Source organism: Haliotis rufescens, unplaced genomic scaffold (assembly GCF_023055435.1).
Source record: "Haliotis rufescens isolate VD_foot unplaced genomic scaffold, xgHalRufe1.0.p SCAF_26, whole genome shotgun sequence".
Taxonomy (NCBI): domain Eukaryota; kingdom Metazoa; phylum Mollusca; class Gastropoda; order Lepetellida; family Haliotidae; genus Haliotis; species Haliotis rufescens.
In genome coordinates this window covers 8624292-8650944 of record NW_025963957.1, presented here as the reverse complement: position 1 = coordinate 8650944, position 26653 = coordinate 8624292, and the positions used below count along the sequence as shown (strand labels likewise).

At 40.6% G+C, this 26653-nt stretch overlaps 1 protein-coding gene across 3 annotated transcripts in view; it reads right to left on the bottom strand.

Annotated features, from left to right (window-relative positions):
- Positions 1 to 13655: 13655 nt before the first annotated feature.
- LOC124137361 (1-aminocyclopropane-1-carboxylate synthase-like protein 1) overlaps positions 13656 to 26653 on the bottom strand; it is a 35733-nt gene continuing 22735 nt past the window's right edge. For all 3 annotated transcript variants that reach the window (XM_046503633.2, XM_046503631.2, XM_046503632.2), the window contains exons 6-14: positions 25517 to 25583; positions 24499 to 24596; positions 24050 to 24109; positions 17757 to 17857; positions 16540 to 16672; positions 16029 to 16170; positions 15344 to 15486; positions 14112 to 14265; positions 13656 to 13880 (exon numbers count right to left, since the gene is read on the bottom strand). In XM_046503633.2, the coding sequence (XP_046359589.2) occupies positions 13834 to 13880; positions 14112 to 14265; positions 15344 to 15486; positions 16029 to 16170; positions 16540 to 16672; positions 17757 to 17857; positions 24050 to 24109; positions 24499 to 24596; positions 25517 to 25583 (945 nt within the window). In that variant the 3' untranslated portion in view covers positions 13656 to 13833. The remainder of the gene's footprint in view (positions 13881 to 14111; positions 14266 to 15343; positions 15487 to 16028; positions 16171 to 16539; positions 16673 to 17756; positions 17858 to 24049; positions 24110 to 24498; positions 24597 to 25516; positions 25584 to 26653) is intronic.

The window sequence follows — 26653 nt, the reverse complement described above, 5'->3', positions numbered from 1 at the left end:
GGGCTTAGATCTGAAGGTGATAAGTACAGTTTTGGGGAAGATTCAAGTGGAGTTATTTCTAAGGAGAAACTTATTGAAGAACAAAAGATGAATCCAGAACTTAGGTTGTTAAGAGACAAGGCTATTTCAGAAAAAGATAGTGATGGGGAGGCAGTATGTTATTATCTGAAAGGAGATATTTTGATGAGGAAGTGGAGAGCACCAGACTCTCCAGCAGATGACGAATGGACAATAGTGCACCAGATGGTCATTCCACCAGTGTTTCGACAGGAAGTTCTTAGTCTAATGCATGATACTCTTCTTGCAGGGCACTTAGGAGTTAACAAGACTTATCAAAAGATCTTAACTCACTTCTATTGGCCAGGAGTTCAGAATGATGTCCGCAATTTCTGTCGAACATGTCACACTTGTCAGATGGTTGGTAAACCAAATAAGAAGATTGCAAAATATCCTTTGCAGCCAATTCCAACAGTTGAAGAACCCTTTAGCAGGGTTATAATAGATTGTGTCGGACCATTCCCTCGCACACGGACAGGAAATGTCTATTTGTTGACAATAATGTGTGCATCAACACGTTTTCCAGAAGCTATTCCACTGAGGAATATTAAGGCTCCTCTCATTATCAAGGCTTTAATTAAGTTCTTCACTCTAGTTGGGCTACCAAAGTCAATCCAATCAGATCAGGGATCTAACTTTATATGTCTGGAATATTTCAGCAGGTTATGTATCAGTTGGGTATCACTCAGTATAGTTGAAGTGCATATCATCCCGAGTCACAAGGTGCTTTAGAGTGGTTCCACCAAACTCTGAAGAACATGCTAAAGGCTTATTGTGAGGACTATCAGAAAGATTGGGATGAAGGGATTCCATACATGTTGTTTGCAGCTAGGGAATCTGTGCAGGAGTCACTGGGCTTCAGTCCTTTTGAGTTGGTATTTGGACGTACAGTTCGGGTACCATTAAAGTCCCCAAAAGAGAAGTGGTTAGATGATGACAGGGAAATCAGTTTGCTAGATTATGTTTCAAACTTTAAAGAGAGATTCATTGAGGCTTATAGCATGGCAAAGCAAAACTTGCAGGTTAGCAAAGAGAAGATGAAAACCTGGTATAATAAAAAGGCAGAACACAGGGAGTTTGCACCAGGTGATAAAGTCCTCATTCTTTTAACAATACCAGTACACCCACTTTGAGCTAGGTACTATGGTCCTTACTTTGTACACAAGAAATTGAGTGACACAGATTATGTCATAGAGACTCCAGATCAGAGAAAGTCCAAAAGAGTTTGTCATATTAATATGATGAAAACTTACTTTGATAGTTGTGCTGAAAGTGTGTCACAGACTGTGAGTGTTAGCACTATAGACACAGTGGAGATAACTGAGGAGGACACATTAACTAGAGACTCTTGTACTAAGAGCAATGGAGAACCTGATGTCTTAAACAATCTGGATGCTAAGTTGTCACATGTGACTAGTGAACAGAAGATAGAACTGGAAGAGTTAATTCATGAGTACTCACATTTATTTCCAGATGTGCCATCTAGGACAGATTGTATTGTTCATGACATAGATGTAGTGGATGCAACTCCTGTCAAGCAGCATGCATATCGTGTGAATCCTATCAAGTTAGCTCAACTTAGAACAGAGATTCAGTATATGTTGGACAATATCATCGAACCCAGCAGCAGTGCTTGGAGTTCACCATGTATTCTTGTACCAAAGGCTGGGGGCAGCATTCGTCTATGTAATAATTAAAAATGTGTTAATGCCCTTTCCAAATCTGACTCTTACCCAATGCCTAGAATAGACGATTGTATTGATAGGATAGGAAATGCTAGGTATGTAAGCAAGTTTGATTTATTGAAGGGATACTGGCAGATCCCCTTAACAGATAGGGCAAAGTAAGTATCAGGTCTAGTCACACCAGAAGGCTTATATCAGTATAATGTGATGCCTGTTGGATTGAAGAATGCCCAAGCTACCTTTCAAAGACTTATCAACACCATTACAGCAAGTATTGACCATTGTGAGGCATACATTGATGACGTCTTTGTGGCTACAGTTGAGTGGGATAATCAGATGAAGACCACGAGAATGTTATTTGACTCTCTAACCCGTGCTAAACTCACGATCAACTTGTCCAAGAGTGAATTTGTGAAGGCCACAGTGGTGTATTTAGGACATGTTGTGGGACAAGGTGAAGTTAAACCTGTCCAGGCCAAAGTAGAAGCTGTGAACATGTTTCCAGAACCTACAACCAGGAAAGAATTGATGAGATTCTTAGGGATGGCTGGATATTATCGCCGGTTCTGTCAGAACTTTTCTCAAGTAGCAGCTCTATTGACCAATCATCTGAAGAAAGACTTCAAATTTATCAGGGAAAAGTCTCAACAACAGGCCTTTGAGAAGATCAAAGTTATTCTGACTAATGCACCAGTGTTGGTTGTGCCAAACTTCAACAAGACCTTCAAGCTCTATGTTGATGCCTGTGACATAGGGGCAGGAGGAGTACTACAGCAAGAAGATGATTTGGGGATAGACCATCACATTTGCTACTTTAGCAAAACATTTGACACTCATCAGAGAAACTACTCAACCATAGAGAAAGAGACTCTGGCCCTGATACTAGCTCTCCAACACTTTGATGTGTACCTTAGTACAACGGTGACACCAATACTTGTGTTCACAATCCCCTTGTGTTTGTGAAGAAACTAAAGAACAAGAATCAGCGACTTACATGAAACAGCTGGATCTTGTTCTGAAATGATGGGTATATTACAGCATAAAGTAAGACTGTTTTTATTGGGATTGATACTTGCTTTTTCTGTTTGTGAATAATATGAGTGAGTGAGTGAGTTTGGTTTTACGCCGCTTTTAGCAATATCCCAGCAATATCAGGGCGGGGTGAATAATATGAAGCTTGATTAGACTGCCAGTATTAAGTTATTTTTAAATTGTTGTGTGATCTCTCCTTGTTATGTATGGAAACTGTTTAGTGGATCCACACGTAACAATGCTGAAACTTGTGGATGCGGCAACGTGCCAAATGAGGTATGGCATGTGGTCTCAAGACTTGATCAATGTGTGGCAGTGGCGTTTGGATGGTATTTTAATGTCTTAATTTGGTTTCTTTGTACATATCTATTTTACAATTATTGGATGTAACATTGTGTTTTATATTTTATGGTTTAAAGTCAAATAAGAATAAAAATAATGTATAAGTCATAAAAAGGTTGTTAAAAATATTGATGGTTGGTGGCAGTATTCTAACGTTTGTGGTTTTAGATTAGATTAGATTGACATTTGGTTTTGTTCACAGCACAGCACACGAGGCAACAACAAGGTGGCAACAGGATTAAACAGGCAATCTAGGGTCATCCAGTGTGAGTCACCACATTTAATTACATGGCTCAATTCCACAAATAGGGCCATTCATTTCTTCATTTCTACATTTCTACATTTCAACATTTCAACATTTCTCCATGTCAACATCTCTGAATCTGAATAAAAACCGATCACAACCCCACAGCCAGTCATGTTTCACCCTTGGCGTCTAATCAGCAGTAACATTTGGAGCCCCCAGTGAGGAGTTATTCAGATAGGATCTTCATCTGATGGTGACCGGAAGTTGATCTGATGGTGACCGGAAGTTGAGTTGTTTACATCCCGTGATCTGCCTTTCAGTGAGATACATGTCTTTGCCTTGTGGCATCTATTTTGCCCGTTTTAATCAGCGTGCTGTGATAATGCCACTTTGCTAAACTCAGTACACCATGAACACTGGATCAGTAGATTGTTTATACAATCATGTGAACATTTTCCAGCATTGAACTTTTAGTGTGTATCAGGGATCCAGTGAACATTACAGATTGACATGGTGTGTCGGACATTTACTGATTCTGTGATATTTTATACTGTCTGACTTTTATCTATTCTTACTTGTATCTGAACACTGTGATAATATTTGTATCTATGGGTTGTGAAACAAAAATGAATTTAGTAGTTGCCCAGATTTACCTCTTATTGCCCATCTTATTTTAAAGATTCTTTTTTCGCCTTTGTTATGTGTGGTATGTGTATGGTTACATTGTGACATGTGTGAATTTGGTCACTGGTATGTAGTCCCTGTGTTGTGTCAGTTCCTTCTTAGTCAGTTACTTAGTTACAGATAGGTACACTTTAATTACACTTTAATTAGTATAACAAAACAAACTTAGTTTTATATTAACTAAATTACCTAAATAGTACTTAGTCAATTCATTTATTTATTTATTCAATCTCAACTAGGTAATAATACAGTTTAGTTTCCAGTCACCCAATATTATATTTGTTGTTGCCCGTTTACTCTTCTTATTTAGACACCCATCACTCAACTAATCCTTTACATTGCCCTTTAGTTGGTACATCTACTGTGGAGATTTAAGTTCGGTTACCTCCCCTGCAGCATTTGTTTTCTTTGTAGATGGCTCTTAGTGGTGTTTGGATAAGTGTACTAGTACTTAGTTTTGTAGTTGGGCAGTTAAGTCTATTAGTCATGGAGGCATTTGCAGGTATCAAGGAGGAGGATCCAGAACAGAAGGAGTAACCAGGGTCTGATATCATGCCAGCCTTAGAGTCAGATGTAGGCGATCTTAGTCTCACTGGACTTAGTGATACTTTGAAGCAGATAGGTGTAGTACCTGTGGTAGATAGCCCTGAGTTTCCTATTTGCAGTCGGTAGGGAAGTTGCCCGTGGTATTCAGGCTGATTATGAAGGTACATGGGGTAACAAAGGTTCTGTGGATACTCAGGCTTTTCAATCAGATGCTAATCCATTAGAGAATAAAGGTCCTCAGTTTACTCCTGTTACTGCAGATCTTAGTAAATCTGTAGTCACCTTAAGTCAGACTCCTAAGTTGTCATCTTTCACTGGTGAAGCTGGTAAGGGGGAGGCTTCTTACGATTTATGGCGCTATGAGGTAGAGTGTCTCTTGGCTGAGAGTGCTTATCCTAAGCATGTCATATTTGAGGTTGTTGACGCTCTCTGAAGGGCAAAGCTGGTAAAGTTGCTTCACTTTTAGGTCCGCAGTCTACCCTTGATTCTGTGTTGGCTAAACTTACAAGTGTTTATGGCAGCTGTGAGGAAAGTGAATCCCTGATGGCAAGATTTTATAGTGCCAAACAGATGTCAGAAGAAGATGCAGACTTGAAGATGTATATGCTAAGGCTAGACAGAGTAGTAAGTCATCACCAAGTGAGACTAACCAAGCCCTCAGGTGTGTTTTCTGGCAAGGTCTTAAATCAGATTTGAAAGATGTATCTGGCCACAAGTAGGATGCTATTGAGGACTTTGATAAATTGCGTGTAGCGATTAGAAGGATTGAATTTGAGTTGAATCAGAGGAAGCCCCTAGAATCTTCAAAGAAGCCAATTCCTTGTAAAATGGCTGCTAAATCTCCTCACAGTGATTACCACGAATTGAAGGGTATGGTTCAACAATTAACGGCAGAGTTCGGTGCCATTAAAAGGCAATTAGCTGACATTCCTACTCTCACTCCTACTCCCACACTCATTTTCTATTTCGTGGCAGATCTAATAATATGTCACCTTGGAACAATAATGGGCGGGGTCAGTTCAGCACTAGAGGTCAAACTACATATGGTCCTTCACACTTGCCTTATCAGGGTGCTGTTCTCCCAGATGGTAGGCAGGATATTGTCTGTTGGAAATGTGGACAGATAGGTCTTTTATGGCGTGGATGTAGGGTTATCATGGACCACAACTGGACTTTAACATGTACGGGCCCATGGAGACACAAGCAAACCAGAAACAACGCCTACCACAACTCCAGAAGGATTGATCGGGAAAGCAAATGAAGCAAGTGTCACAGTGGGAGGTAAAGTATGCACAGCTTTACTTGATACAGGTTTCACAGATGGTGCTCATGTCACAGATATTGCCACTGTCCCGGATGTTGCTGACGTAGCCCACGTCACTGATGTTGCAAGTGTCACAGACGTCATGTCAGAAAATCTTGAAAAATAGACTCAAAGTAGTCCCGAGACATCTGGAGTGAATGACGCAAGGATTCAAGCTCCTGTGCAAGCTATCACGCCAAGTCGGCCCAGAGGATCAGACAGAGTTACACGGAAACCTGCATGGCAAACTAGTGTTGAGTTTGTAATGTCTCAAACAGGTCGACCACCAGACTGGCTGGAGAAAGCAAGAATCCTGGAACATCTGGCAACCAGTGAAACTTTCAACACATTGCCTTCTAAGATATCAGATGTTCTTTTATCCTTTGTCAAAGATAACTGAAAGATGACAGGGACGTCATTTATTGATTGGGGGGTAGTGTGTGGCAGTGGCATTTGAATGGTATTTTAATGTCTTAATTTGGTTTCTTTGTACATATCTATTTTTCAATTGTTGTATGTAACATGGTGTTTTATATTTTATGGTTTAAAAATAATGTATAAGTCATAAAAAGGTTGTTAAAAATATTGATGGTTGGTGGCAGTATTCTAACGTTTGTGGTTTTAAGCGAATGTCAATTAGATTGACATTTGTTTATCTATTAGTTCATATGAATTTCATTCATCTGAATGGTTATGACATCAGAGCTATGTACAGTATAATGCTGGATCAAGAGTATTGTCTCATTCTGGATCCAGGATGAAAGTTGTTTATCACCTGACCCTAATTTTTAGCTTCTCATCGGCTAATTTCAAAACTAAGATAGTCTTCTTTGCACCAATCTAACCACCTCACAAGCACAGCACAGCACACGAGGCAACAACAAGGTGGCAGCAGGATTAAACAGGCAATCTAGGGTCATCCAGTGTGAGTCACCACATTTAATTTCATGGCTCAATTCCACAAATAGGGCCATTCATTTCTTCATTTCTTCATTTCTTCATTTCTTCATTCTTACATTTCAACATTTCTCCATGTCAAGATATCTGAACCGATCACAACCCCATAGCGAGTCATGTTTCACCATTGGTGTCTAATTAGCTGTAACATTTGGACCCCCCAGTGTGGAGTTATTCAGATAGGATCTTCACCTAATGGTGACCGGAAGTTGAGTTGTTTACATTCCGTGATCTGCCTTTCAGGCCATTCATTTCTTCATTTCTACATTTCAACATTTCTCCATGTCAACATCTTTGAATCGAAATAAAAACTGATCACAACCCCACAGCGAGTCATGTTTCATCCTCGGCGTCTAATCAGCTGTAACAAATGTACCAAGCTGCTGTGATACCATTGCCTCTCCCTGGATCGATGTTCTGGAAGACCACAGGGCCGACCCTCTGTGCAAGGCCAATCTCTCTCAAGAACACAAGCCTCCGAATAACGTTTCCAATGGCATCACCAGACTCTCTCTGCCATCTACTGTTCAGATACAGTAACGGCTCTCGTCTAAGAAGAGGACTCTTCTCCACTGTTGGTGGAGCCAAAACTTGTGCTGTGTTGCCCACTGAAGACGGTCCCGGCGATGACGTGGTGTCAGAATGGGTTCTAGGTATGGCCTGTGACAGTGGAGGTATCTGCTCGTCAATCGTCAACGCACGGTGTCCGCACTAATGTGTCACTTGTGTGTTCCCATGTGTCTGTCGAGCAGTTTCTGCAGCAGTAACATAGCGGTCTTGAAGATGCTGTTGCACAATCTGACGACCCTGACGTCGGGTGGTGACCCATGGTCTTCCACTATGTGGTCGGCCATCTGTAGTGTTGGTGGTCTGGTACCGTTGCTGGTGCCTGTAAATGTCCTTACGTGGACTTGAAATTCATTGGCTAATTGCTGGATGGTTTGTCCAGCTTGCAATCGTCCAATGGCTTGGTGTCGCAATTCAATAACGAATGAATGTTATCCGATCTGGGTGGATCTTTATCGGGGGAAGAAATGAGTGGTAAAGCCCATTGTAAATACAGTTGATGTTGTTGATGTTGTTTAAAAAATAAATGTTTTCTGTTGCATACATAGTGTGTTTGGTGTTTTATCTTCAGGGATCTCAGATCCCCGAGGTCTTTTCCAGTGCAACTTGCATCAAGGTCAGACCATGTCGACGGTAACCTCAGACCTGGTGAAGGCCATGGTCACCCCATTAACTTTTACCATGCTGATTGCAGGATCCACAGGATCAGGTAAAACATCCTTTGTCAAAGCCTTCATGGAACATGTTTTCCAACCTGGGATCCTTGACAACCCACCTCCGGTATTGTTTGGGTGTATGGTGAATGGCAAGCCATGCATGAGGACTTGACATCCAGGTTAGGTATTCCAATCACGTATGTACAAACCATTGGCGAAGACAACACGCACCACAACAAACACAGGTCATCAGGAGAGAGGTGGCGACAGGGGTCTGCCTGCCCCACTAAGGTTGGTCATTGATGATTTGCTGGGCGACAATACCAAAGAGGAAGAAGTAGAGGTACTGCCATGGTCATCATCAAAGCACGTCTGTGTTGTACTTGACCCAAAACCTATTTGCCGCTACATCTCATTATCGGACCATTAGATTATATGCCCAATACATGATACTGTTTAAGAACCCCAGGGATGCCTCTCAAGTTGATCACTTGGCCACACATGTCTTTCCGGTACAGATGCCTTTATTTGGGAAGCCTATGAGGATGCAACCTTGGCTCCTTATTAATCCCCGCCACGAAGTGGAAGGGGATATAGGAATGGGTGCTGTCCATCCATTCTTCCGTCCTGCCATCCTTCCGTCCTTCCATCCTTCCTTCGTTTCCGGAGCAGATCACAAAAAAACGTGAGAGATATCTTAACCAAACTTGGCACATAGATAGGTCTAGTGGTGACACCCTGTAGAGAACATTCATGGTGATGGACTCAAGGTGGCTCACTTGAAGTTTGATCCCTCGTGAAGAAGGATATGTTTGTTGGTGTGCTTGATGTTTTGTGTTTCACAGAAACACACATCAATGTTTACAGTGAAAGAGACCTGCCAGGATATCAAGTCTGTCCAGGAGACACAACACATGGTTTTGCTGTGTATGTTTTTACAAGTTTCAAGAACAGTGTCCAGCTATGTGATGTAATGTCATCTCACAGTATAGAATACATTTCCGTTCTTGTTGCGAGTTCTACATTACTTATGTGTATGTTCCTCCAAACGTGTCCTGGACACGGTTGTGGCATTCACTTACTAACTTCATGCAGAAACTTCAGGATCTCTCCAAGCAGCATGAATGTGAACATGTCCTAGTTACTGGGGATTTCAACAGTGATCTGAGTGAAAATCTGAAACTTGAAGATATCTTTAATGTGTGGAAAATGACTCAACTCATTCACTCTCCAACTCACTGTCTTGGAGCTACACTGGACTTGTTGTTTACTGATCATGCCAGTGCTGTAGCATTCCAGACTCCAGTCTACTACTCAGATCATCAGATGATTGGTGCTGTACTTCTCAGTACACCTCATGGTGACCCCTGCTCTCATTGATCTCTAAGTAAAGTAAGAACTCCTTACTTCTCTGATTATTGTTGAAGTAATAACGCAACTCAATACAAATACAACAGTGGAACGGCATCTTAAATCTACTCAACTGTATAAACACTGCCTTCTATCCTATATATATTCTTGTCAACCATACTCTGTACTTCACTTGCTTGATAACGGTGTTAGAACCTACACCGAAACGTCGCTCCTAATTGTAATAAAGAAGTTGTTCGTCCATATGTCTCATTATTACTCATTACAAATACAGTTACGTATTCTATCATAAACTGCAGATGGCAAAACAACGCCAGTAATAACATTTTATAGTGCTGCAATTAGGCCTTTTACAAGAAGGTCCAGTGAACATAGTTCACAGGAGCTGATGCATTGCACACAACCGGACATGTCATATTGGCGGGGTATGAGTATTTCATGCTTGTTCCTTCTTGTTTTTGAACTTGAAACCCACCATGTTAAAGGAACATCGTGAATGTAGCCATCTCTTTCACAACACTACCACCCTCTACATTGCCAAGTAAAAGCATAATTAGAGACCGTCCTCCACCCCAGGGTTCAGTTGCCACTTAGCAGTCATGATGCGCAGACAGAAACAGGTGATTCCCACCCAGCTGCTCCAGTAACCCACATGGTTGGTTAAATCTGCCCGAAAAACATTACGTACCTTCCTAGGTATTGATCAAACCAAACAGCATCGGTCTGCCATGCAAAGTTTGCTAGTCTGATGTCCTAAATGAACCATCACCCCGTTGCCGTCTCCCAACCACCACTCAAGGCATTCCACCATGCTAAGCACAACCAAAAAGCAAAGCAAAATGAATTCCTTCAAAGGAAAATGTGGCCCTCAAAGGACGTAATCATTTGTTGCAATGGTTTGAGAAATCTTCGAGAAGGGCATGTTTCTTGAAGACTCAGCATCAGTCCCGGTTGTTGTGACACCAAGATGTGTTGACCAACAGCATCAACAGCAGCAGCAGCCCCTGATGCAGCCTTGACACGAATGGTGTTAAGGAGCCAAGCCCATAAGAAAACTTCATCAGAGGCATTACCACCCCCATTACCCCCACTCCCTCACCTACATTACCATAAATAGAGACATCCAGCCATGTCCTTGTCTGTTGAAGTTTAACAGCAGTACCATTTACAACAGCAGACACCCTTCATGTCTGAACATTTGACGGGGGGCACGGTTGGCCCAGTTGTCTAAGGCGCCGTGATTCGCTGTGCAGAGTTTTGTCCCTTGGGCATGCCAGAAACCTATGATTGTGGGTTCGAATCCCGGTTTGCCCTGATTAAGTTTCTAGGTTTGTCAGTACCATACCGGTGCTCTTGGGTTTCACCGAAGTGGTAAATGTCTGAGACCTGCATCACTTCTGGCTTTCCTCCCACATTAAGCTGACACGCTGTAATATAACTGGAATACTGTTAAAAGCCGTGTTAATCCCAACTCACTCACTCCTCCATGTTCAGTCTGGTCCCATGAGGGTGTATTAACAGGATGTCTGTGATGAATAATGATGAACTTGGAAAAAATGACCAGGATTACTAGCACAGAAGTGTTTTTTTCCAGTTGAGAAGTGGTCCAGATACCAACAAACCTGCTCACACCTGTTACAGAAGTATATAGCTGATGTTTACCAAGCGGATGGTTTAGGGCATTACACAACGACCGTGAACTACGCCAAAGAGCAATTCGGATTCGCACCCCTTCATACCCATGGTCAATGAAGATCAGGAAGCCATGCCTCTGCTGTACCTGTCCAGGTGGGTGTTTTTGACCCTCATCTAATCATCAGTGAGCTGGTTTTGATACTGTCTCCATGTACTCGGATGTGGGGAAAGATCAAATTGTAGGGGACACAATGGCTTCTTTGCTCATGTATGTTCCTGTGTCCTGTCAGATGAGGGAAGAATGTGTCTTGATCAAAACACCTCAACACCTAGGCTACATGGGATTGCATCAGGGAACCACATTTGCCATCAAAATCTATTTAATGGATGACGTAGGACGTCCCGTGTCATTCCAGAGTGGAAAGACCATCTTGACTATTCATTTCCTCTCACACTGTCAGGGTACCTTCTTATTCTTAACATGGTTGGACACCAGTTTATCACCCACCATTTTGCCCTCGGTTTGGGTGGACAACAGAAAGGAAAAGGCCTGACAGCATACCGAGGACATGCCGATCAGCACTGTCCAACTCAAGACTCGAGGAATATCAGCACTCAAAACAGGAGCATACATGTTGCCTGGATTAGTGGAAGATATCAGTTCTGGACATAGAAGTATCAGGGACAGTTTGAAACACCATGGAAAACAGGCATTACTCACCACATTGTAACAACACCAACCAAGGCCTGCAGCCGCAGATAGAAAAAGAAGCATCAAACACAAACCTGCTCTCTCTCATATCACCAAGAAACACAAAGTCGTAGCTTTGACTATTGTTTGTTTTGAAAGACATCAGCAAGTTGTCTTACAGTGCAGATGTGTTCCCACTCGTGTGTGTCAAGAATATGAATATCAATGCAATGTCATGATACCAAGATGTCCCTAATACCGAGTTAGTGTCTGAAAAGGCGAGAGAACAAGCAAGAGAAAACAAACTCTATGGATACATGGCAACTTGGTGACGTTCTGGATGCATGATCTGCTCCTCCTTACACCTTGAGTAACCCTTCTCATCCTGACTATGATCAATTTCCACAACGTCTGAGGTCTTTTCAAACTTTGCCTAAACAGACGACACAAACCCCTTTTTATATGGCCATGGCTGGCTATTTCTATCATGGTCGAGGTGATGGTGTTATCTGTTATTGTTGTGGTGTGGTACTCTGCCAATGGGACGCCACAGACAAACACTGGCATGAATATCTGAAGTATGCAAAATTCCCGTGGGAATACCTGTCCGTCTTTTGTCCTGATGGAGAAGTGAAAGAAAAATTCAAAGAAGAATGGAAGAGAAGAGCAGAGCAGAGCACTTTGGCAGATGTGGTGCAAACACAACGTCTGCACCACAACCACCACCACCACCACCACCACCACCAACCGCTTTGGCTTCTGTTTTGTTGAGATGTACCTGAAACGGATCAACCAACATAAATGTCAGTCCAGAAGGGGAATGGGCACAGTTCAACACCAGACACGGTACTGTCAAGACCTGTCAACACCTGTCAACACCTGTCAAGATGTCCTGTCCAGACGATTTGTCAAGATGATGCACTGAGATGCATGTGAATGCTCCAAGGCTCAACTGGTCCAGAAAGCCTACACAGGACCAGTAGCATGACGACAGGATATTCTTCTCGCTGACACTCAAGAAGAAGAACTGACAGTACAGTATACACTGTGACTTATTTCTTAAGAACGTTATTTGGTGGATGGGGTCTCCATGACATTACACCTGATTTGTAGGCCTATTGATTTTTACTTGGTCAGTGCTCGAGACTGTCAATTTGAACTGACCAAAGCCGAGTTTTATGTACGTCAAGGTTACATTGATCGTTTGACCTGAGTCCGAGTCACAGTCCATTACATTCCAGGAGGAGGGCAAGATTTCCACAAAAATCAACTGATTGGAGGCCAGCTGCCCAAACGGGTGGTTCTGGGACTGGTGGTACAATGAAGACACTATGCTTGTCGTAAGAAGATTAACGGGATTGTGTGGTTGATGCATGTCATTGTATCCCAATTGCATGGATCGATGTTGATGACATCAATCACTGCATTGTCTGTTCTAAACTCGATTATTTACGGACCTCAATCATATAGCTGGAATATTGCTGAGTGCGGCGTTACACAGCAAACAAACCAAAACAATTGACAATTTATTTTTAGAAAACTCTGTGTTTTGAACCATTATTTTGAACTAGTCAAGACTATGAGTATTCTAATCTTGAAATTTGGGGATATGTGATACATTGATAACTACCTGCTTTTCGGAATGTTCTCAGATAGCAAACCCTTGTTCACATGTGTAATTATGTGTTCCAAGATTGCCGTCATGGTAGAATGTATTTTAGAATGTGATGTAGCCCCACTGTAGAATGGATACATCCTATTACGTCGTAGGTTCCAAATTAAAGTAAGACATATCTCATCTGCAATGGGACCACAACATATTTGAAGACACAGAAGGTTATCTCCTAAATGGTGTATCAACCAAGTATGTATAAAACATCGGTCAAAATGAATATAGAGTTTATTTTGTTACAGAACTGTCAAAATACAGTAACACCGATTAACTTTGTATACAATGCTATTATGATGGACTAACATGACATTATCAATTTGACTTGGGGGATTGGCTTCTGCTTCCTTGTTCCCCATAGCTTACTGCTCCACCATCCCTCGTGAATCTCTTACAGCTCCAGCGTGCCTCTTAACACTGCCTCCACCTTGTCCATCCCTGTGTGAAATACAAAATTGTCAGAGGAGATGAAGCAGATTAAATACTATGACAATTTGAGAAATATGGATGTATATATGATGTGCACCTAACGGTCATTACTAAATGTCAACTAACTAACTATATGAAAGAAGTACATATACATTTTCAATATATCAACATTTATAACAAATCTTGTTATTTTGAATTTTCAAGTTTAATTACTGAGTTGACTGAAGCATGCTGACTGACCTAACTGGAGTATTGTCATCTGATTTGAGACCACAATCCTGAACCAGCCTGGCTCCGAGCCGTATGAAGAGCGCCCTCCGAGGATGTAGACTTTTCCACTGATAAAGCGAGCCTGGAGTTGGTCCTCTGCCTCGAAGGTTGGAGCAGCCAGATACTAAATAGTACACACATATGTATGTATGTATATATATATGTGTGTGTGTGCTTGTCTGTCTACCTATCTTATAAGGGGGACATGGATGCATCAGCTCTGATCTCACCTTACATTAAAATACAAGCTTCCAATTGGTTAAGGAGCGGGCAATTTTTTCCTTGCAGTTCGCTCATGTACTCTGTTGCAAAATCAGTGTAAACACACTTTAGGTAGCTTGCTTATCTTGCATAAGTATCTTTTGGCTGAAATGAACCTATGCTTATTCGAATGCATTGGGTAAAGGGAAATAAAATAGTTTGCATCGTCTACTAGTTCCCAAAATAGCTGAATCAAAGCGTTTTACTCGGTGAAATTATATTCTGGGTTTGTATGAATGAATATCAGTGAGATAAATTCGTTGTCAAGCAATGCCTCATGATGTGATGTACATCTCGGGATCAGTTGACAACTTATTATGTCATCCATGGACAATGAATTTATCTTACTACACACCTAATTGCATTGCAATGCATGTACACTTTGGTCCGAATTGGAAAGAATGCCACAGCTAGGCAACTAAGAGTTGTTTCCCCTAGATCTCCTTGATACGGAAATATACATGCTGAATAAACGGCTGGAGGAAAGTACACTTAAAGTTACAGGGATAGGTGATTTGCTTCTAATCTTTAGTAATTGACAATTGGCAGCTTGCAATCCAAATTGTTTTAATACATATATGCAAGACACAGAATACAAAGAAACTGAGACTCAAACCAATGCAAAATGTGTACAAGACAAATAAGCAAGGCAGAAATAATACAATATTCTACTCATAAACTCACTATATTAATCATTACTGAGTATACTTATCCAATGTCTGAGTTCCAAGTCAAAGTGTTAGTCAAACTCGAATATCAAACTTCATCCTTGAAGATTAGTTGCACTCATTGAACTTTATTCACTGTAGGTTCAAAATCATGTTGAAATAAGTATCTTCATTTTCGAGAATTAGACTTGTACTGATAGTAAGAGCTGGCTCATTATTCTTGAGAACAAGTCCAAATGATAACATACTGCCAACGTGTTGTAACAAAAGTACCTTCGACATGTCTGCCCAGGCAAAGAAGCCAGCCTTGCTTGGATGAACTGTGACCCCTAACTTTGCCAGTCGTCCAGTGACATAGGTCACGCTGTCGGTCAGACGTTGCTTGTACGTAGGGAAGTAGATGTCGTCAAGCCATTCTGTCCACATGGCAACCAATAGGATCAGAATCTCCATATCGTTTATACCTCATATCAAGCTGATCAAAATGCAAGCACATGTTCTGACTGCCACCAATATTTAACAGTGTACATGACTTCCTCATGTATAATGAGATGTGAGTAGATTTTCAGAATATCTCAGGTTTAGCAATATATGAATAAATGTATTGACTGTCAATCTAGCAAGTACATGTGAAGACTTTTTTCAAGTACACTGAGATATTCGTACGCGTAATAACATTTGTAAGTAATACCAGATGTAAAAACAAACTGATTTTTGTAAGGACAACAGGAAGTGGACAGGTATTGACCTTCTTAAGTACAATGTGATGTAAATATGGGAACTGACTGACTCAAGTCCTATGAGACGTAAGTACATAAAGTTACTTTAGAAATAACAATGAGAAGCAGACACAGATATTGACTTTCTTAAGTATAATGAGATTAAAGTTCATGTGCAGACCTTCGTTTGAATAATACTGTGTTCAAAGATTTAGATGAGTAATTCCTTGAAGGTTCACCTTTGTCTTTGATAAGTTCCTGCAGCTTTAGTTGTACCGGAGCAGCTGCCTGCTGGAAAATCCCCACTTTTTCTGCATACTGGAGGATGTGCTGGTTCCTTGTATGTAGGACACCACATCTGTACCCAGAGAGGCCAAGGTCCTGCAGCATTCCATAAACTGCAGTACAACCTGATCCTGTTTTAATAAAACGACTCTGCCACCTGTTGTCATAATCACCGACCATGAAAGAATTATCACAATGATTGTCATCGTCTAGCATAACTCCCATAAAGCATGTATCAAAATACTAATCAACTCCCATGAAGAATGTAAAGCAACAACTGTCATGTATCATAATCACCTACAATGAAAAAGGTAACAAAACGTCGATTCCACCTGCTATCTTCTAGCAGTACACCGAAATGAGAACATAATGTTAAGTTCTTGTTGGTGTCATCCGCCCTGATATTGGTGAACATTGCTAAGAGCGGAATAAAACAAAATCACTCATTAGCTGTAGCTCATCTACCTTACTAAATCCCCAGACAATGTGTGTCTTCATGATGTCAGGTACAGGAAGGGTCATGACGCTGTTGAAGGTTGCAGTTTCGTCGAACACAGATAGCGCGTAAATCTCGTCCATGATGACGTGCAAGTCATGACTACAAATATATAATAATCAGTTATTGATGTACTTATACATATGAGCATGTTTGTGTAATTATTGATAAACGTATGCATTATATTCTAAATGTTTCAGAGATATCAATATTTCCACTGCCACTTTACATGCATGTCAGAATACGTGTCTTACGTGGTTAAACAATTCCTATAATTTGATGTGCTTATTTGTGTTTTGTTTTGTGAATACTAGCATTGAGCATAATTGCAGAAACACCGTCATTGTGTGTCAACAGAAGAACCTTTATCCTGAAGACTTAAGACGTCCAAAGTCAATTATATTACGTTTGATAAAATGGTTTGTGCTACTCTATGTTTATCATATTGGAACATTGTCTTCTTATCTTGCATTGCATTGGCATTTGCGAAATCTTTACAGTATTGTGAATTCTATGCAGTATTGTGTGTTGCGATGCTGCATTTGCCCATGGTAGTCTTGGGAAAACATTGGTGTGTGGACAGTAACCCTGGTTGTGTGTCGACAATGGATGCCACGGTCTGAAATGCATCACATGACAACAGTGATGGCAGCCAATGTCTGCCGAGCTGTATGAGCTGATCTGTCAGAAGTTGACGCAGGTGTTGTTCATTCCAGGTTATTGTCAATTTTGAACCTAGAGGTAAGATGAGGTTAGGTGAGGTGAGGTGATGTAAGATGAGGTCAGGTTTAAAGTCACATACAAATTTGACATGGACACCCATTTTAGACACAGTATACTGCCCCGAGCTGACTACTTTTGTCCTATTAATGCTGAGCACCAGCCAAGGAAACACATACCATATTTATAGGTATTGGGTACATGTACATGAGACAGGTACCCGACACATACACTTTATACGTGTACCTGACATAGGATCTAGATACCCACAAAACGTACTTTCTATTGTTGCCAGATAAAGCAACTCGACACATGTATTTAACACATGTACAGGTACCAAACACATGGCATGGGGACTTGACACAGGTACTCAACAAATGTATCCGATGCAGGTGGTTGACACAGGTATCTGACATACAGTGCATATCCACTGTCTATGACATCTTCAAGATTTCCAAGTATTTACCTTTGTGCCACCTTCAAACAGTCCATGAGTTGCTGCTGCGTGTAGACATCGCCGAGTGGGTTGTGTGGATTGATGAGCAGCACACCTCGCACCGTGCGTCCCTGTGAGTAACAGAATTAGTGTAGCATTAGTTAACGTAATGCAGTTTCCTGTGTGTCCTGTCGTAGAATGAAGTTAACTTTAAATGAACCAGCTTCTGTTTTCTTGCTTGGCATACAAACCATCAGTGAGGGTCCGATTACCACACTTCGAGGGGGTGGCGACAGCTGTCGTCAGAGACAGAATAATTAATATTGTCTTCAAAACACAAGCACCTCATCACCAATCCCCGGAAATCAAACTGTTCGACAACTAACAACAACCACAATTCACAATTATGCGTCCTTGGCTCATTGGCTGGGTGGTGGGGAGGTGGTGGTAGATGGGGAGGTGGTGGTAGGTGGGATGGGTGTGGGTTTCTTTGTGATGTGGTGGTGATGTGGATGGAGGGAGGGGGGGGGGGGGGAGAGGGTAGATGGGTTGGATGATTGTTTTTTGGGTGGGTGGGTGGGTGTTGGCTGGGGTGGGTGATGGGTGTTGGAGGGCGATAGGGGGATGATGGGTGTTTTGGAGGAGGGTGACGTGTGTTGGGGGGGGGCGGTTTGTGATGGGAGTTAGAGTGATGGGGATGCGTATTGTTTTGAGACCAGCTATTATGTTTCCAGTCAGACCCCTTGGCCTGAAAACCGATATAGTTACCATACTTCACTGACTGTCATAAACAGACGTGGCGTGGAGATGAACCTTCAATATGGGATGGTGTCTTTGGTAGAACGCACAAGCAGACAACACCGAGTAAGTTGAATTTGAATAAACCTTTTCTGTCCCAGCCAGCTGCCATCCAAAAAGCGGCTGTCCTACAAAGCCTAGCCTCAAATAACATGACCATTATATGTAAGGGTCACTACATGATTTGTTTGCTCAAGACCTTGGTATAAGACGTATCAAAGAATGCCACATTAGGTCAGTATTTTAGCTGAAGAAAAGGTTCGTCAAAACCACGTATCAGTACTATCAACCTTTGCCTTGACCTTGAGGACATGTCCATTCATCTTTCAAACTGGATTCCAAAACTTCCAAAAACTTCGTCTCCTCTGCTACTATCAACCTTTGCCTTGACCCTAAAGACATGTCCATTCATCTTTCAAACTGGATTCCAAAACTTCCAAAAACTTCGTCTCCTCTGCGTCTGAACACTTTATGAAAGGCTTGTGTACAAAGTATATATCGGATGCAAGGCAACCGTAAATGGATGTCAAATGTAAGGGATCAATCCTCTTCTACACACAAATGCACACACACACACACACACACACACACATGCATAAATGAAGTTGTACATTATATGTCTCATGAAATAAATAAACGTCAATGCCGGAGAATAACCAGTCTCCATTATTCGCCACAATATTCCATTGGTCATAAACGGCATCATGGAGGTTTATGGCAAAATAGTGGTATAAATCACATCAATGGATCACTGAAAATCAGTGAAGACACTAGGTGTTCGCGAAAAGATTATACACAATTTAGATGAAGAAATAAGTGTTTATTGTCTGATGCCACACAGCAGGACTGATGCCAGGTGACGGTGGCCTGCAGACAAACAAAACAATCAAAGGATGATGGACTAGGAAATCCAGTGACGCGATGGAGCATTTACCGACTTTATTTAAGCTAAAAACCGTAATTTGATTATGATATACGTGTGTCTGTTGGTTAGGAGTAAAGGAAAAACGTTCACGGGGTAAAAAGGAAAAAGTTTGTAAATCTACTGTTCGATATATAGATCACCCGATGCTTTCATATTGCTCCAGTGCTTCTGTCATGCTAATATGAAAGACTCGGGTGATCTTTAGCTTCTCTTGAGTAGTATATGTCCGATGTAAGGCGAATTATATACTATATATGCAGATGTACTTCTTATGTACTGTATATGCAGATGTACTGCTTATGTACTATATATGCAGATGTACTGCTTATGTACTATATATGCAGATGTACTGCTTATGTACCATATATGCAGATGTACTGCTTATGTACTGTATATGCAGATGTACTGCTTATGTACTATATATGCAGATGTACTGCTTATGTACTATATATGCAGATGTACTGCTTATGTACTATATATGCAGATGTACTGCTTATGTACTGTATATGCAGATGTACTGCTTATGTACTATATGTGGATATCCTGCTGTACAAGTATTAGTGTCGACAACCTTTCCTACTGGTAAAATATAAGATATTCCTGCCAAGGATTTTTGTAAAAACATGTTTTTTAGGAAATACATGAACAAAATAAATCCACCTTAGGTTTTATACCCAAAACATTGTCAGGCTTATTGATACGCTCCCGTGTTCGCGAACAACTGGCATCAGAATTATTTTATAGTGATTCCTGAACACATGCTGATGACATAGTCGGAATCATACAATGAACACTGCTTTGGCATTTCTTTTGATTATGGAAATGGTTGTTGCAGGAATGTGTTGCTAAAAGACAGAAATTGTTCAAAAGACCAAACAGCAATAATTCGTCTCTGTGATGGAACTGCATACAAAATAATTCACAGGGAGATAGCATATGTGAAAGAAGATATATTTAAATGATATATGTGAGAGAGATTTCAGAGATGACCTGGATTGATATGTAATCTACAATGAGTAACTCAGGACGTAAGATGAGAAGTCTGGGGTAACATGAAGAATATGGCCATGTATCACAATGGGGGTGATTAGTATCGGCCCAAGCTCTATGTCACCTTCACATCACAGCATACATCCACAAAGGCTGAAGTTAAAGGTGTTGTTTAACCAAAGAGTGTTACATATGGATTGTGGAGTGAAGTGCTCTAATTGTGTTTGATTTTAAGATCAATGCCAGTAATTGCATCTTAGTGGAAGGGTTTAATTCCGTTTAGTTGGTTGCCATGATGTTATATTGGTACACTTCGCTGTCTTGTGTCCGATGACACAGACAGATAATGATATTCATGGGCCCCATGTAATAATTTCAAGCAGCACAGTATGTGGATACGTGATGACATTAGCATGAGACGTGACCCACCACTTCAAACCCAGCCGCCCACTGTGGGTACATATAAAACTTCGATCAATACCAATATACCATGCTAGACCATGATAATATAGTCGAAACATAATATTTCAACATGTATCCCACATTAGCTGGACACAAGTAATACAATCACGAATGTGCATATCAATTCTGTGGCAGATACAATTTCCTTAAATAAGTATATTTCGTACAAATTATAAGTAATTCGTCTTCCACTTCATTTTCACAAAGTCGGTGTTCTAACTGTAACTTTGGTTTAGTCCGTCTAACATTTGCACTCTTAGACATATATGAGCTTAATCAAAACCGCGAGAGGGCTATTCTTTATTTTGTAATACTACTACTATTGAGATACATTTCAAAACGGAATATATAGACTAATGCAGTCTGGCATCATAGATCTGATAATTCCCGCCACACATATGTACATGTATATGTGGATTCTCTGTTTTTTGTTCCGATAAAAAACAACATTTACGATAGATTGTCATAATCAAACAACCCAAACTGTACTCATTGGATATTTATCTGACCATAATCAAACAACCCAAACTGTACTCATTGGATATTTATCTGACCATAATCAAACAACCCAAACTGTACTCATTGGATATTTATCTGACCAAAGTGACACAGCTTTCTTTATTAGGATGGGTTAACTTTTTATTTAAGAATGTTTGATAAATATTGCTAACATATCTATCGGAATTAAAAAGTTTTTAATAACCCTAATTAGACTTAGTGTGATCAGGGGTGACAACAATCGAAAATACATGAATAAAACGCCCAGGTCCTGTGAAGATGAGAGATCTTTGACAATATATTTTACGAACAAAGAAAATAATATTGATAACAAATTTCACTTTGCTCCAATACTCGACATGAACGAATGCGAATAGCTTTTTCATAGATGTTTTCACACCAAACCTTTTTCACGATACGAAGTACGACGATAGAGCTCAATCCCAGGGTGTACAGGTAATACCACAGAGCCTGACTGTTCAAATAATAAAATCCCTAACACAAATTTATAAATGCTGTCATCAAATTAGTGCCTTTATGTAACGTGTGTCATACTATTGTCCGTAGATATTCATTTGACATCTGATTTATGGTCAACTTGTATTGTGAATATTTAACACTTAACACTTCTTTCTTATGTATAGACCTATGGGTCATTCCATTATTCATCTGATACCTTGCTGTGCACACAACCAGAAGAAATTGTTGTTAAAAGATGTCTAACAACTGGCTGTCAGAACCATAACTGGATTGCTTCATCAAATTAAGGTTTAGAACAGTTTTGTGAAAAGTCCTGTCTAACGGTCAACATAGGAAAAACTAAGGTAATTGTTTTCAAAAACGGAGGCATACTATCAAAACAAGGAAAATGGTTTTATAAAGGCTAAGTATGAGTTGTTACTAAATACAAATATTTGGTAGTCTATTTCTCCAGTAAATTGTCATGAAAGTTCCATTCAACACAAACTGCCACTCCGGCAAAGAAGATCTTCTTTGGCATTCGGAAACATCCCCAAAACATTGGTGATGTAAACTTTGATTTAATTTTTAAAATCTTCGATACAAAAATTAATCCTATTTTGTTGTATGGGGGCCACGGATGGCCCAGTCGTCTAAGGCGCCGCGATTCGCTGTGCAGAGTTGCGTGCCTTGGGCACGCCAGAAACCTATGATTGTGGGTTCGAATCCCGGTTCGCCCCGATTATGTTTCTAGGTTTGTCAGCACCATACCCGTGCTTGTGGGTTTCACCGAAGTGGTAAACGCCTGAGACCTGCATCACTTCGGGCTTTCCTCCAACATTAAGCTGACACACCGTGATATAACTGGAAAACTGTTAAAAGCGGCGTAAAACCAAACTCACTCACTTTTTGTATGGGGCAGAAATATAGGGTTTGACGAAGTCACACTTCAGAGAAAGATTACACGCCTCAGCAATGTAAAAGAATTTACATTATTATTACTATTATTATCATCAAAATGTAAATATTATGTAATGTTTAAAACTCAATTTAAAACTGAAGAATATATTTTTAAACCTCTTTTGCAAAAAAATAGAATGTCTTTTGCTCGAAAACGATACTCATCGCATACTCATAACACTGAACATGGCGGATACACACAAATATTAAAACAACATAAAGTTTGTAAATTTTAAGATTTCTTTGTGTGTCCAATATCTTATTATTTGCGTATGGAATATTTATCAACATATATGTACCAGCCACCAAACATTTTAAAATTTATTGTACTAAAGTCTTCCGAAAATATCAATGTGTTAACGCGCTTGACATCATATGTATTACATGCAATGGATTATAGAACATGCATGTGAAAAGGTTAATTAAGAATATGTATACCACACAATCTATGCACTCTGTACTATAGTCCTGTGGCATGTCAGTATATGTGTAAATAAAGATTGATTGCAGAAAAAACATAATGGTTTACATGTAGTTTTTGCAGTTGTTTGGGTGCATTTTATCACAAAATGTAAAAGATCCCTGCTGATTTGTCAAAGCTAACACACCCGTTAACTATTCAGAGCTGGCCTGTTTCCAAATTTCTAAGATACGCATGTAAAGGAATGTCCAATGTCAAGTTATGTTTTGCATTCAGCAGTCACACTCTATAAGAAGTCACACCATATCAGAAATGTTAATACCAGCAGAAACAACACAAATAAATCTTCCCCTGATCTTTACACAGTTTTATCTAAATAAAACAACAATTCAACAACATAGGTTTGTGTGTTTACACCTGGACGGAATTATGTTTTATTCTTGGCAGCCATGTTTGTTTCATCTCAATAAAACCTCAATATCCTAACTGATATAGTGTGGTACCCCACAAGCGATATGTCCTGCAAGATCCAATAACTGATACAAAATATCACATATTCACTTACCATTAGAGATATGTACGATAAAGACAAAGACACTGAATTGGAGAAATCAAGGCATAACGTTCCTTCAAAGATATGTTGGGGATAAGGGTACTGTAAGAGACATCAGAGATAAAGCTGATGTAGTAGGATATCAGACATAAAGCTAACTTAGCAGGGATATAATGAAATTGTGACATGAGATATCTGTGGCTAAGGAGATCTCAAAGATGAGACAAGTGTAGAGTACTTCACTGATACGCACATACCTCATTAATAGCTTTATTGTAGGCTGCCTCCAGTTTTTCTCCCGACAGGTGGAACTTGTCCTGAAGCAGATAAGAAACTTTGATATTGACGCCAATCCATTCTCATTCTGAAGCATAGAAGACTATTTTAACAGATGAGACTTGAAGCCTGTTTAATTTTGATGCACAGAAGACTCCATTGATATTGACGCAATCCTATTCTCATCCTGAAACATAGAAGACAACATTTACATTGACGCCAATCCCTTCTTACGCTGAAGCACATGCGAATGCATTGACAAGTGCCAAGCCATTCGCATTCTGAAACACAAAAGACTTTATTGACCATTCTCATCCTGAACCAATGGATCAACACTGACACCGACGGATGGCTCTCATCATCAACATTGGAACCCAGCTGACCCTCTACCTGGCCAGCTAATCCGAGGGTTATGTAGACATGTTTTTACCTGGCTGAGTAGGGGTACAGGCAGACACTCCACTTCAGCCCGCTCCATGAAGTCGTTCGTTATACGATAATAATGGGGGGTCGGCACAAGGATGCAGTCTGAAATATTATAAAAAAACAGAACATGCTCAGACAACAAGAAAACACAGAGACTGTTTCAGTGACGGTAAAATTCGACTAAACTCCACCAGGATTACCAAATGAAAGCAAAAACCCTTTCATTAAATACACGCTACGTCTACGTCACATGCTGCTGCATAGATAACTGCGGAAAGTCAATCATATGCTATATAATTGGGTATGTCATATCTAAACATTACTTTTTAATTATGATCTGATAAGCGTTGACATATCAATAGAAAACTTCTGGCCGTTTTCTTGCCTAGTGGCAATTGTTAAATTAGAGAACGACGGTGATGTTTCATTTCTAAATGCAGTTCTGAAAACCAGAAACTGTATGTCTTTGTCAACTTGTATATTATGTATTGAATCCTAAGGCTGCCAGTGCAACAAAGATGATCGACATTTACCAGTGTTTAGTAATGCAATTGGGCACACTTCCGTAGAAGAAGAGAATATTTTCCTGGTCCAGCTATTGCATTATGAACTCTCATAGAAATCGTCAAAAGAAGTATGTGACTTATATTTCGACAGGGATTAGCAAAGAAGTTATATTTACCGCCGTCTTCAGCAATGACAGCATGTATCCTAGCATAAACGACGTGGAAGGATGTACACTATATTTACCGCCGTCTCCAGCAATGACAGCATGTATCTTAACACAAACGACGTTGAAGGATGTACACTATATTTACCGCCGTCTCCAGCAATGGCAGCATGTATTCTAACACAAACGACGTGGAAGGATGTACACTATATTTACCGCCGTCTTCAGCAATGACAGCATGTAACCTGACATAAACAACGTGGAAGGATGTACACTATATTAACCGCCGTCTTCAGCAATGACAGCATGTACCCTAACACAAACGACGTGGACGGATGTACACTATATTTACCGCCCTGTTCAGCAATGGCAAATGCAAGCGTCTCGAGAATTGAAGTTGTGCCACTTGATACCACAAGCTAAAACAGGGAAAATACAAAACATCATGAGAAACATATATTGCTCACAATGTTTGAAAACAACTATTTGAGAAATATTTAAAAGAGCTTTCTTTACCATAAGAGTTGGTTGGTTGGTTGTTTAACGCCGCACTCAGCAATATTCCAGCTATATGACGGCGGTCTGTAAATAATCGAGTCTGGACCAGACAATCCAGTGATTAATATCATGAGCATCAACCCACGCAATTGGGTTTGATGACCGTGCATCAACCAAGTCAGCGAGCCTGACCACCCGATCCCGTTAGTCGCCTTTTACGACAAGGACAGTCGCCTTTTACGGCAAGCATGGGTTGCTGAAGACATATTCTACCCCGGAATCTTCACGGATAGACGATAAGAGGTGTTAAACATGCCAGGATAACAAATGGGCGTGTATGAAACATTTACCTATACTAGGATAACCACAGGCGGAACAGCTTAACATTCATTACGATAATGATATACCGGCGGAGAAATGTAACTGTGCTTCATATACAGTGGTGTAGATGTTTATCAATGTCAATGTCGGGTGTGATAACCATTTGCGTTGATACAGGCGAGGCAGCGGCGGCACATTGAAGACACCATATGATGGAAAATAGCCTGGGGGATAATGTTCAAAATATCAACCAAATATTAGACCAATTAAGCTGTCACTGCCGGTCTGTTTGGTCCTGTGATAGACGTCGATCTATCTCATCCCAGGCATGTACTACAGGGGAGAGGTCTGGAAAGACAGTCGACAATGGTAGTACATCAAAGTTATGTTGCCTGACGGTGACGTGGAAGCCGGATATTGGGCTCCCTCTACCGGTTGCGTACGGTTGTGTCACTAATTGGTCTCAACCAAGAACTTGCCTGAGCAGTAAATGTGGCGTATTGGTATCGATTCCGTAGATGCACCAACCAAATATGGTTGTCTTGTTGACGGAGCGCCACACATGGACGACCGGCCCGTGACAAGTTGCGTGTTGCCCTGCTATAGATAACGTCTCCAGAGAGATGATATTGTGTTTTGATGAACATTAACATTAACTTTTGCCCCATTC